Below are 13,000 nucleotides of genomic sequence, written 5' to 3' on the forward strand. Positions count from 1 at the left end.
CCCAAGGAGGCAGCACCGCTCCTTCCTTGCCTTGTTCCTGTCCCTGCACCAACCTCTCCTTTGTGCCAGCGTAAGCATGTGTGTGGCCTCAGGTTGAACCAGAGCAGTGAACTGACACTGGTTAGGAATAAACCAGAAAGAAAAAAAAAAAAAAAAAAAAAAAAAAGCAAAAAAAAAGCAAATAATGCTTGTGCTAGCAGAAAGGAAGCTGCAGTACACGATGAGCAAGAATGAGTAGCCTGGGGAGAGAAATAAGATGCTGTTTTTAGAGGCCATGCTGGCTTAAACTCTATTTAAATTGTAGCTCCATAAACTACAGTTTATAGACGTATAAAGTACAGTCCTATGACCTCTTGCTTAACTGAGCTATAGGACTTCCTTGAATTAATTCTTGTTTGAACTAGAGCATATCTTTTAGCAAAATATTCTGTCTTGATAAAATGCCAACAATGGCATGCAGACACTAAGTTCTTCCATTAGTTCATATCGTCAATGCTCAAAACATGTGCTTTATTTCCACTTTGAAATAAACATCCAGCAACTGCACACTGCTTTTTTGTTGTGTAAGTCTAAGAGCTCAATCTCAGCCGTCACTTTTCTACATCAAGATTAATTATGATACCTCCTTTAAGGATAATTTGAACACATATTTCTGGACTTACTATCACTTTTATGACTTCCGTTTGACATGTCTAAATTGTATCTCCTTGAATACACGCAGTGGAAGTGGGTATAAAGTTCCAGTAACTGAACCAAGCTCTTCCACTTAATATATGGATCTTGTATGGATCTTGTTAATGGATTGTTACCGTATTATAACATGCAATGGATCTTGTTACAGATCCTGAAATAGGCTCTAAAACCTAAGATATAGGTGCTGAAAGGTGGAAAACTATGGGCCTTGGTTCTTTTTATCATCACCCACATCTATAGTCATAAATTAAGCATGTCTGAGAAGACGCTCTAATTCAGAGAAAGCCATATCCGTAAGTTTAAAATCTCTCACCCTCAAAGCCAGGGTGGATGGTGACAATTTTGAACTGTTTGTTAGGCATAGATCTTTGCCTGTGATAACTCCCAAATCACACCTAAGAACTGATAATGGAAGAACTGAATGGAAAACGAGTCAGTGCAGGCCAAACTCATGCCAAGTACCACTCCATAATTTCACAGTGTCAATGCTTGAGTTGCAGGGTCCAAAAATGTACCCAGCACTGTTTAATTTCCTATAACACTGTAATTTTATGTCCTGAAAAAACATCCACAATCCAGAACAAAAAGATATGACAATCTTTCTTTTCTGTGTTTGCACATTCACATTCTGTGAATGCTGACTTTTTGAGAAAGTCAATTTCTTTTTAATAAATCTAGTTGAAAAGATTAAAAGAAAAACATACACTGTCAGGTCAGTATTCTTGAAGTTATTTTGAACTGTAAAACATATCAAATTGCAAGTTCTTACCTACAGTTTTTTTGTTTTGAGAAGTGCAGGGTATTTTGATCAGCTTTTGGAGCACAAAGCGTCCTTCCACAACATGTGAAATTGTTACCTGCTTCCTTCTGCTATTAGTAAAGTAAAAAATAATGATGTGTCCTTAAGAATGTGAAAACAGAAGGAAGGACAATCATCATTTTACAGCTCTTAGACAGTTGCTCTTAGAATCATTATGGTTGAAAAAGACCTCCAAGATCACCTGGTCCAACTGTTTCCCTATCACCAAATATTACTCACAAAACCATCTTCCTAAGTGCCACATCTAAGCTGATCTCCTTGAACTTGAATCCTGTAGCAAGTGCGAATTTTTTACATTTCTTCACTGCATCAAAAAAACACCATATCTTTTTTAGCACTGCAAAAGAAAGCTAAGAAATGCAGCCACTTGCAAAATGGAATTTTTCTTCAAAACACCCTAGTATTTTTAAAAATCTAAACAACAGGGGTTTACAGCTACAGCATTTCTGTCAAATGCTGGAGAGACAGAGAGGTCTCATAGTTCTGATGCCTCCTTATACAAAATGAAATTTTGTAAGGAAATATAAAAGTACTGTTAGGAAAAATAGTGAGGAACATTCTTTGTAAAAGCACCGTTGAAAGGCTGATGTATATAGTCAACCATTCATGCTGCATTCAGTTCCATAATCTTGATGGAGATAAAAGCGATTGTGCAATCAAAATGGTTTTAGGAAGACAAAGGGAAAGTGAATATTACTCTACTTGCAAAATGCAAACCAAACATGTTGACAGCCATTTCCTAGTTCTGCCTTGGCACTCCTGTATCAGTCATGCACTAGAGTCCACTTCACAATCAAGCTCTTTGATGGATTTGGGTCATATGGCAGAGATGTAGCATGCAGCACTATGCGCAGTGCTGTGGCTGGCACTCCTTTACTTTTGCATCAAAACTAACAAATAGAATTGCTGCCACAAATAAAATGAAGTACCTTCAACAGAGATGAAAACATTCATCTATCGTGTTATTTTGTGGCTGGATTCACCCATGTGCAATGAAATTACTTCCTTTATGTCTTTTGCTATATTTTACTGTTGACTGTGAAGGAAAGCATTCAGGAAAATTCCATTTTGGATTCACCCTGTCTTTCTGTTTTGCTTCAATTTAGGGCTTACCCCTTAAAACAATTTCACTGAGCACAGACTTATTCTGTGCATTCTGCAAGCAAGAAAACACACCCGACACTGACCTTTTGATGACTGTATCCTCAGGAGAATGTTAGTTATTACTGCTTTCTTCTCCCTGACAGTCGAAGTTAGATATTCATGGTCCAGAAGTTCAAGAAACAGGCGCAGCTCAACTATTAACTCTTCCATGGCTGAAAGACAGTAATAAAATTACTTTTTGTGAGAAATCCCATTAGAAAGAAAAAAAAAAAAAAGAGTTAATTGTCATTTATTCATATTCATAGTTATTTTCTACCAATTCTTGTAAGTGAACACACTTCCCTGCTGGAAATAGACTGCATTAACTGGCAAAACCAACAGACTAATTCATTAGTGAGCACTACTGGTGTATCTAGCAGTTACCTCAAAATTAATGAAGAAAAGACACTATCCTTTCACATACCACATCATCAAGCCAGTCCTGCACAAAAGTGCAGGAGTGGCAGCAATAAGTTTTTCTAGCAGTGCCTCTCTGGTTCCTCTCTTTTAACAAACAATTTCTAACTGTGCAACAAAATTTAAGCTTGATAAAACTTCCAGACACATTGATATTTTCCAAAATCTGTAGTGAGAGTCTCTACTTCCCTCACCTTATTTCTTCTGTTTGCAGTGGGAAAAAAAAAAAAAAAAAGTCATTTTTTACAGTGACTCATATTCCTACCATTTTTCAAAGTCAAGCTCCCAACCTGTCACATAAGTTCTTATTACTTCCTAGATTCACTGAAAATATGCACTTCTTATTTCACCCTACTTCTGCTATTCCAGATCTCAAGGCTTTCCAATTCTTTGTACAAAAAAATCACATTCCTTCTCCATATTCACAATTTTTCTCATTTTTGTTATCAACAAACTTTATAAGTGAATTTTTACTTCCTTCCTTTAAAATTACCCCGATGACTTGCATCGTCTTGATAGCTGTAGCAGCTCAGACCATACAACTAAACACATTTTTTATGGCTTAATCATATGATACCTATTCAGCAGATTTATGAGAAGTCTATAGTATTTGGGCCCTAACATACAGTATTATAGTAAGTGCGTATTGGAACCACATTTTCATGCTCCAGCTCACTCATAACTCTGAGATTCCTTGGTCCCTTCACTTAAGTGGATTGTCTATTTTTATTTATGGTTTCATCTTGGATGGAATAGTTCACATTTCCATACTTCTTGTATCTGAGGATATTATCCTCATTAAAAGATGAGGGAAAACATTCATTTCATTTCAGGGCCGCACCTAGGATTAATCTCAGTTCTAACCTCATTCCAAAATGCCTCTACTTAAGTTTTTCTCTGCTTACTCACTTTTGTTTTTATAGTCTTTTCAGGGCCTAACAGGGCAACTGCTGGTAAGTCTCTTAAGACTTCTAAAAAGCACATTCTTTGCTGCTTACTCCCTTACCAGCTCTTCCCTACTCTTAAAGCCTTCTCTGATATGGTTGTTTACCCAAGTGAACCTGGAATCTGTTTCTTCAATTTCTGACAACATTTGGACTTTTAAATGGTCCTTGGTCTTGGTTTTATCTGATTCTTGAGAACAGGACTGTGCAGGGAAACCTGCAGATGTCTATTATACCCCTGCAAGAGGCTGTTGCTTCTTCTTGTCACCCATGAATGCAGATGACACTTTTTATTTACAGATGATTGTACCTCAGCGTACATTGGCAAAATCAACATACTCATAGAAGGCAACAGAAGACATGGCAGTTGGCAATACTAAGGTGTGATAATGTTTTAACAACAACCAGAAAATCACTTAACAAGAAGTACACTTGAGCAAATCTTTTCTGAAACACAGTTAGTTTACACATACATATCCATCCTGATCAAGTTTTCTCTTGGTGAATATGTTCTTCTACAAAACAGACTACTGTCACTGCTATTATCTATTATATAAATAGTACACATTTACATGAAAAACATTTCTCAATGATTTTTACAAAGTCTTTTACACAGAGACCAAAAAAGCATATCCAAAATGATGGCATTAAACCTGTTTACATTACTTGACAATGTAGCTCATGAAAAAACATCCAGTGGTTATAGGTTTTTTATTTTTTTATTATTATTTTTTTTAACCATCATACTTGAAGCTGACTAGGGCTCTATCAGAAATCCAAAAGTATTTCAGGAGAACTACATTACTTCTAGCTGTTCACATTACAGAGGAACATACAGCTTTTGAAGCTAAAAGATCCAGAGCGATGATTTAAATCTGCTTTGCAGACCAGTAAGCAAGATCATAGACTCAAGAAAAACAAAGAAACAGGATCTACAACTTCAAAAAAATAAAAATAAAAATAAATAAATAAAAACAACCAACCACCACCACCAAACACAACTTACCAACTCTGTGTTGTGGTTTTCTTTCTTTTATTATTATTTTAGAAATAAGATGTATATTCTATTACTGGTAAACCAATGTGTAAACGAGTCTGGTTATGGTTGTCTTTTGCTTTTAGGTCTACTTTGATTATAAGATTTACTGCTATTATTGTTAGAAGCATTACTTTAAATTATCATGGAATATATGAATCTTTTAATATTTACTGATGTGATATTAATTTCAAAAGTAATCATTACCACAGAACCTAGGATATCATTGTGAAATCTAATCAGTATACAGCACTAGAACTGTACTTTTTCAACTACTTTTATAGCCATATCAATTACTGTCAGTACATACCAGAATATATGTTCTTTAAAAAGGCATCTATGTTCTTTAAAAAGGCTTCAAGCATAGAAAATAGGGCAGCTTCAATTGCACATATTCAATAAAATTTACTTGAACTGGCATCTTTTCTGGATCCTTTAAGGCAAAAGACTGTAAATTACCTGAAAGAGAGCTCTCCTTTTTCCTCTTCCCCAGTGAATATAATGTACAAGAGGAATACTATTTCTTTACCTAGAACCTTGGCTTCTGGAAAGGAGGAATGAACAAGAGCAAATGCCAGTGTGCAGTGTGTGTAACTTTCTTCAGTTATTAAAAATTATCAGATCCTTGTAGTCGAGAGCTTATTATGTAATAGATAGCAAAATGAGAAACAAAAACAGACCAAGATGGTGTTACAAGGCAAAGACAAAAAGAAGCAAAAGAAGAGGAAAGAGGAAACTGCTGCTGGAGAGACGACTAGGAGCTGGTAGCTCAATAGAATAGGCATAGAATTGGCATAAAATAGAAATACTATCATGAAGTACATTTAGTGCATTTAAAATAAGGAGAATCTGCAAATTCTTCTTTTAAGATAGGCAAAAAAAAAAATGTATGTAGTTGGGAAAAACATGTTTGTCTGTTTTCAACCCTTGGCTTGTTTTCTGTATTAAAGAATCTTTTCTTCTTCCTAGAAATGTAATGATGTGCTCACAAAAAGTAATAGAACTGAATAATAGAAAATCCACATAATGCATATTTTCAGTAAGCAATCATTACTTCTGAAATGGAGACTAAAAATGAGAGGGTGATGCAAGTCCCAAAGAAAAACATACTCCTCTAGTGAGAGATTACCCTTGGAAATCTGACATCACCACAAAATAAGAATAATATTCAGAAGGTTCTCCAATAGGGGCAAATTTATTTGACAGTTCTGGCTGAATTCTCATTGTCAAAGAAATTACTTGTAAATGGCAGGTGGTGAAAGGCGGGGTGGAGCCCAGGGATGGTAATCACAACAGTAAGCAGATTTTATCTCGACTGAGGAGCAAAATCACATTCCATATTAAATGATGAGATGTCCATTCTATGCTCAATAGGACTAATAGGCCCCCAATGTGCTGATATAATTGGCATGTACAAATAAAAAGCAATGATACATCCAGAAGGGTTTCCAGGTCTGGCTCTCAGGAGTTTTAAAGTTTTTCAAATGACAGCACATAAAAACTATACACACAAGCCAGCAGAAGAATACACCAAGGTAAAAATAATCATAGAGAGGCAATTACATCATGCTGCAATTTTTGTTCCAAACCAAAACGAAAACCAACTGGAATTGAAACAACATAATGATGCAATTCAAAATCTGCATTAAAGGGTACTAGTTTATATCTTTTTTTTTTTAAGAATATAAAATATTTTACTCAACTGATTAAAACATCTTTAGGAACAGTACAATACAAACCTGAAACAAAGTAAATTCATTTTCATGCTCACATTTATTGTAAATGCAAGTATAGTTTTATTTACTGATAAATTTATATAACAGAAATATGAATTAAAATTGAACTTAATTTTTATAGAAAATGTTCTTGATCACTTCCTTGCACATTGCTGAATAAAAGTTCTTTGGGTTTAAATCTTTCATTCTCCATTTAGTTTGTGATTTACAGATCATTAAGACCAGAACAGACCATCTAATTAAGATCTTCTAGAAGAAATCATCTAATCTGATCTTCTACACAAGACAGGCTAGAGAATTGCATCTAGCTAATCCTCTATTAGCATAGAAACTTATATTTAAAAACACATCTTCCAGAAAAGCCAAAAAACATGTGCCACCATTTTGCGCTCTACTTTGCTGGGGGGTGTGGAGTGGGAGATCCCATTTAACTTCCTGGAAAAAAAAGTTTGATTGGATTTATGGATCATCTTGAGGCCAATCTTTAAGCTACATACAAAAATCAGTTACAGAGAATAGGTGTGCTTCAACCCAAATACAACTCCATACAATCGTGCACATACATACACACTACATTGGGTAACCATTAAGAGGTTTTCAAAATGGATGTCCCAGCCTGGAGGAAAAGCAGAGCAGCAGTCAGTGGTTTGCCCATGAAGCCGGGGGCCACCAACATCAGCAAGAAAAAAGCCAGTAGATGGAGGGGAGTGATCATTCCCCTCTAAACAGCACCAGAGAGACCACACATGGAGTAGTCTGCCCAATTCTGGCCTTCCTGGTACAAAAGAGATATTGACAAAGCTGAGTGAAGGCTACTGAGATGACTAAAGCCTATGACAAATGACAAGAAGATGAATCCCTGATATCTTACACATGAAAAACAAAGGCACAGAGACTGCATGACTACATAACATTAGCCCAAGATCACATAAGAAGGCTGGATGGGATAGAAAGTGCATCCCTGAGGCATGTTATATCTTTACCATAAGACAATGTTTCCTGTTGATGAAAGGGTAATTATAGACAGATAGCAGACACACCATTTATAGGCAGTGAGTACAGTACTTGTGAAAAGTGAATTTTTGTTCCTTATACTCTGTATTCACTGTAAAATGTGCAGAGTGAGATAGTAGGAGAGAAAGATTTAGTGGACCCGAATTCTTCTTTGCATTACTATCAAAGAGAAAAAGAGAGCAAATAGAATCAACTGGCATGGTCTTAAACCTTAGGATAAACAACACTACAGTGCCTGGTCTGCCTGGAGACAGTTTCTCTTGCTACTGAGGGCATCCTTTCATTGCATCCCAGCCCTCAGTTCCTGCTCCTCATAGTTGACTTCTTTGTTAAATACCCAGTCTCTCTGAAAAGGGATCTGTGATATAGAAAGGAGGGGGGGAGGAAGAGTGAGAAGATGAGACTTTTCACTAGGACAGTTTTCTCACACAGTCCCTTCTGTGCTGCTCTCTCATATAGTATATGAGGTGTGATGCACCCTGTTAAGTATACTAAAAACCTGCTCTATACACTAGAGATCATCTTGGGTGTGCATGGTATTTTTAGAAAGAATGGCAAAGGGGCATGAAAAAGGAGTGAACCCTAAATAGCAGATGAAGCCCTAAAAATTAAGAATTAGCAAGGAGCAAGTAAAACATATACAAGGATTGTCATTGGGGTGTTTTAACATACAAATAATTGTATTTGAGCCTCTCTAAAAAGTCATAACAATGATCTTTTGTTTAAAATTTGGAGCTCTCCAGACTGTCACAGACACTCTTTCCAGACAGCTTGGGGCAAGAGAAGCAACACACAGCTACTAAAAACTCCTCCTGTCTCATGCATATTTATGATCAACCTCAACGAGTGTCAAGGGATCATTTCAGCCACAACCCACATGTATTCCTCTTTCTCTTTCTTCCTTCTGCTTCAGTTTCCAAGGAATTGGCTTTTACAAAACTAGCTTTCCGAAAAAGCTATCAGAGCTCCAAATACTGCTGTTGCAGTGTTTGGGTGATAAAACATGAGGTAGAAAAGCATTAAGGAATGTTTGGACAAGAAACAAGCTGCCAAAAATCCTACTCAATCAGTGAAAGCCATGCAATGAGTGACAGCAATGCAGGAGTATAATCCATTAGGATGAGGAAGATGGATAAAGAGTTTATTTTTTGAAGTCCGGACCAGTGTTTAAGCACTGCCACAGACCTCAGAGAGGAATGCCTCCTTTTAAGCAAGTTCGTAGACTCACAAGGAAAAAAAAAAAAAAAAAAAGAATTTAGTATTACAGGCATTTGTTTCTATTTAAGGATTATCTACATTGAACTTAAGATGTTAGCCAGAAAAAGAAAATACTGATAACTAACTACAGAAACTTACAGTCGATTTTTTTTCAAGTTGCTGAAGACTTTCTCTAAAAGTATATTTTCCACATCAGATTCCTTTTGTTCCCAAAATAAACTTTGTAAAGTGAAAGAACATGGATTTCACTCCTTCTGCATGCTCAGCAGCACAGGGAAGTCTCACCCTCCTGCATCTGTGCTCAAAGAGAGCATTCAGTTTCAGTTTCCTTTTCAGACCCTCATTATCCTACTAGGGCAGAAAATGGAGATTTTTTTTTACTTTTTTTTCCATTTAATCATCTCCAAATGTATCAGGTGACATCATCTTGTCAGGAAAAGGCATCCCAGGTCTTGCTTGCTGGCTCCGGCATTAATTCAACTCCTCCATTACTCCAAACCACAAAAGATAGGCAGCCACGACAGACAGTATTAATAAACAGACTCCAATTCCAAACAAACAACAGTCTCCTCATAATGCAAAAAAGAGACAGAAAATCTGTGTCAGGAGGTGAAAGTCTGCTCCAAACTCCAGGTCCCAAGTGCAGATCAGGCTCAGCTAAGGCTGAGACACACAGAAATAGATAACACACAGAAACAGATAACTCAAGTTAGTAAAAAGGAAGCAAAGCATTGCAGGATACCTTTTAAGTCCTCTTCCACAGAGATCCTCAGCTGTGCACAGATCTGTTTGTAGGTTAGAATTTCTTTCAAAGTTATGGATAACATACCTGGATTCTGCTGGATTACATAGCCAGCAGAAATGTAAAAGAGTAAACTGTGTAAGTTAATGGAATGCAAAAAACAGAGTAGTGAAACAATGACAAAGAAATACAAATATGGCAATTGTAGGTGGTAACTGCACAGCTGCATTTGGTATTCCTTTTATTCATCAATACAGTTTTTATTGTACATATTGAATACCAAACTTTAAAATGGTTCAAAAAGTCTTGAGTATGACTGTGGATCTGGTGTTAAAGACTTCCAGTTTGCAGCTAATTTAAAGCCAGAAATGAGATAATATTGTATTTTATAAGAAAAGATCCAGAAGTCCTCACAATTTAATGGGAAGATGAAAAAAATACATATATATATATATGTATTCTGTAACACTCAGTTCTCACTGCAGGGTCCATTATGCAATGAGTAACTTCTATCATACATAGCTTATTGTATGGAGAGAAGCATGTTCTACATAGCTTATTGTATGGAGGGAAGCATGTTCTACTTTTTCTGTTAGGGTTTTTAAAAAAAATCTTTAAATAGATGTACACACTGATACAGACTTTTGTTAAGAAAATAAGATCAAAGAAACATTCTTTACACAAATAGAGAATAGAATGGTGTGACCTGTGATACCCCTTCATGTGGAAAATTCCCAGCTTTCCAGCAGTGTCCTAAGAAATTTGTGTCTCAATTACTGCCACCTTTTATTCTTATTTTTTGAGAATTTCATTATGTGACAGATTACTGTCAACAGAAAAAAAAACGAAAAGAAAAAAAAAATAGAGCTTGAGGTAGCTTTGAAACTCAAGATTCATAGGTGAAGAATCACGGGAAATTTTATTTTATTTTTTTGAAAAAAATCTTTAGAGAAGGTGCACAAGCAATGTTGTTGTACTACTTGCACTCTGTATTAACAATACTCTCAGCATGTATTGCTGCACTTCAGAAGATGATCGCATAGCTTATACACAGAATGATAAGCAAATTAAATGCCAGGGAAAAGCAGAACCGAAAATCTGGCATACTAAAAGTCTGTAAGTCTTTCCAATTTCCAGTTTCCTATCTTCTCTTACACTTCATGAACACTACATTATCAGAGTTATCAGATTGCAGCAGGAATCCCCAACAGAACCCATGCTGACGTACCTAGTAATGCCCCATGAGGTTCCAGCAAACCCTTCATAGCAAAAAATGCTTGAACATTTAGAATATCAAAGATATAGAAGTCATTTACATGGGTAGATAATGACAGAACAAGGTGGTGGGGCGAGTGTGTGTCATAAACTAAAAGAGGATAGATTTAGACTAGACATTGGGAGGAAATTCTTCACTGTAAGGGTGAGTCACTGGAACAGGTTGCCCAGAGAAGCTGTGGGTGTCCCATCATCCCTGGAGGTGTTCAAGACCAGGCTGGATGGGGTCTTGGCCATCCTGATCTAGTGAGGATTGGAACTAGATGTTCTTTAAGGTCCCTTCCAACCCAAGCCATTCCGTGATGTGATTCTCTGATTGTTCCCTCTCTTTCTTATCCAAGAGTATCTCTGGTTCTTAGGGACCTCATACTCTCTTAGGTGTTACTTGGAATGCAGAAATATTAGTTTTCTTGTGACCTCTTCTATGGTATTCACCCTTATCCAACTGATTTGCAAATTAAGTTTGCTACAAAGCACAATTTCACAAGAAATATTTTCTCATTTTAGAGAAGGAACTAGGTTAACGAAAGAGTGAAACACGAAAGAGAGAGAAGAAACTGCTGATTCTGGATCCTGTTTGAAATAACCGATTTTTCAAACTACTTGGAACCATGCAGAACTTGTCTCATTCCTGCACACCTCTCCTAATCGCTCGATTAGGACTGCTCTGCACTTCTATCACGTAGGTCATAGGACTTTGACTTCCATGTGGGCAGAATGCCAAAAACCTGGTCTTTGGCAGCCTCCTGGGAAGTCAGATCTAAAATACTTGGCTTCTCATACAACTCTGGAGACACAGAGGATCCAGACAGTGGATCCATTCCATTGCTCTAAGGCAATGTTAGACTGCCAGAAAAATTAGTTATCCTTTCTCTGCTGCAATTCTTTGCCTCCTTTGAAAATTTGTAGGACATATAAACAAGTGCCTTAAAGTCAATACCTTCTCTCACTACACAAGTTGACTCATCTTAGATCTCTGCTCTATGAAACACATTTCATAAAATCCCATTATCATGATAAATATCATCAAAGCTTCCTAGTTTATTAGTCTGTACCCTTACCTATTTTTTCCAAGCCAGAAAGAAAGTGAGCTTTGCTACATCATCAACATAGACTTTCAGAGACCAAAGTGAAAAGTGTTCCAAATGTAAAGGACCTTAAGGAGGAATACCTAACAGGAAGCATCGTCTTACATAACAGTGGGCCTCCCTCTCAAGCACCTGTCTAAACTATATTTTTAACAGCTTTTCCCAGTCAGGCTCTCAAAGAGGAACAATTAGTGGGTTTATGGAGATACAAAAATCATCATGTTGCAAACATCTCACAAACCAAGACCCAGTCAAGATGATAACAGTAAATGAAGAGCTCACGAAGAAGAACACATAATGTAATAATGATGATAATGATGATGATTATTATTATAATATATGGCTCAGCATGTAGCCCCTCACACTGGAATTGTGTAGTAACCATGGAGAATATTTTTGGTATCAAAGCTGACACCAGTCTGCAGTGGAAGATAAGAGGCAGGATCTGCAGCACCAGCTACGCAATGAAAGCAAGAACCTACTATTTGGTGACATACTGGAGGGATTGGTGGCAGACCCTGTATGCTAAGAAAATTCATCAATGGGTGGCATGGAACAGCTCTCCTCCTAAGCTATGATTTCAAAGCTTTTTTTCCAGTGTGCACATACACATACATCACTTTGCTACAGTTCACTTGGACCTCTGATATACCTGATTCATAAATGTAACCATGAAGCGTATTGCCAACTGAAAAAATAATAAATGCATTTCAACAGTGGATTCAGCTAGCTCTGATAAAATAGAAGAGTTTTGATGATCTAACAGGAAATTTAAATTTCCCTTGTTCACTGTAGCCCTTGAGTTAATTCACTGGAATGTATTAATATCTCCCTGGTTTTGCCTTCTCTTTCTGGTTTTCCTTCATGATTATTA

At 36.7% G+C, this 13,000-nt stretch overlaps 1 protein-coding gene across 5 annotated transcripts in view; it reads right to left on the minus strand.

Moving 5' to 3' along the window:
• Positions 1–13,000, minus strand: part of AFAP1 (actin filament associated protein 1) — a 117,715-nt gene that overhangs the window by 62,182 nt on the left and 42,533 nt on the right. For all 5 annotated transcript variants that reach the window (XM_072037802.1, XM_038178797.2, XM_072037801.1 and 2 more), the window contains one exon: positions 2,701–2,829. In XM_072037802.1, coding sequence (XP_071893903.1) covers positions 2,701–2,827 — 127 coding nt within the window. In that variant the 5' untranslated portion in view covers positions 2,828–2,829. Of the gene's footprint in view, positions 1–2,700; positions 2,830–13,000 lie in introns of those variants that run through there.

This window comes from Anas platyrhynchos, chromosome 4 (genome assembly GCF_047663525.1).
Source record: "Anas platyrhynchos isolate ZD024472 breed Pekin duck chromosome 4, IASCAAS_PekinDuck_T2T, whole genome shotgun sequence".
Classification (NCBI taxonomy): Eukaryota; Metazoa; Chordata; class Aves; order Anseriformes; family Anatidae; genus Anas; species Anas platyrhynchos.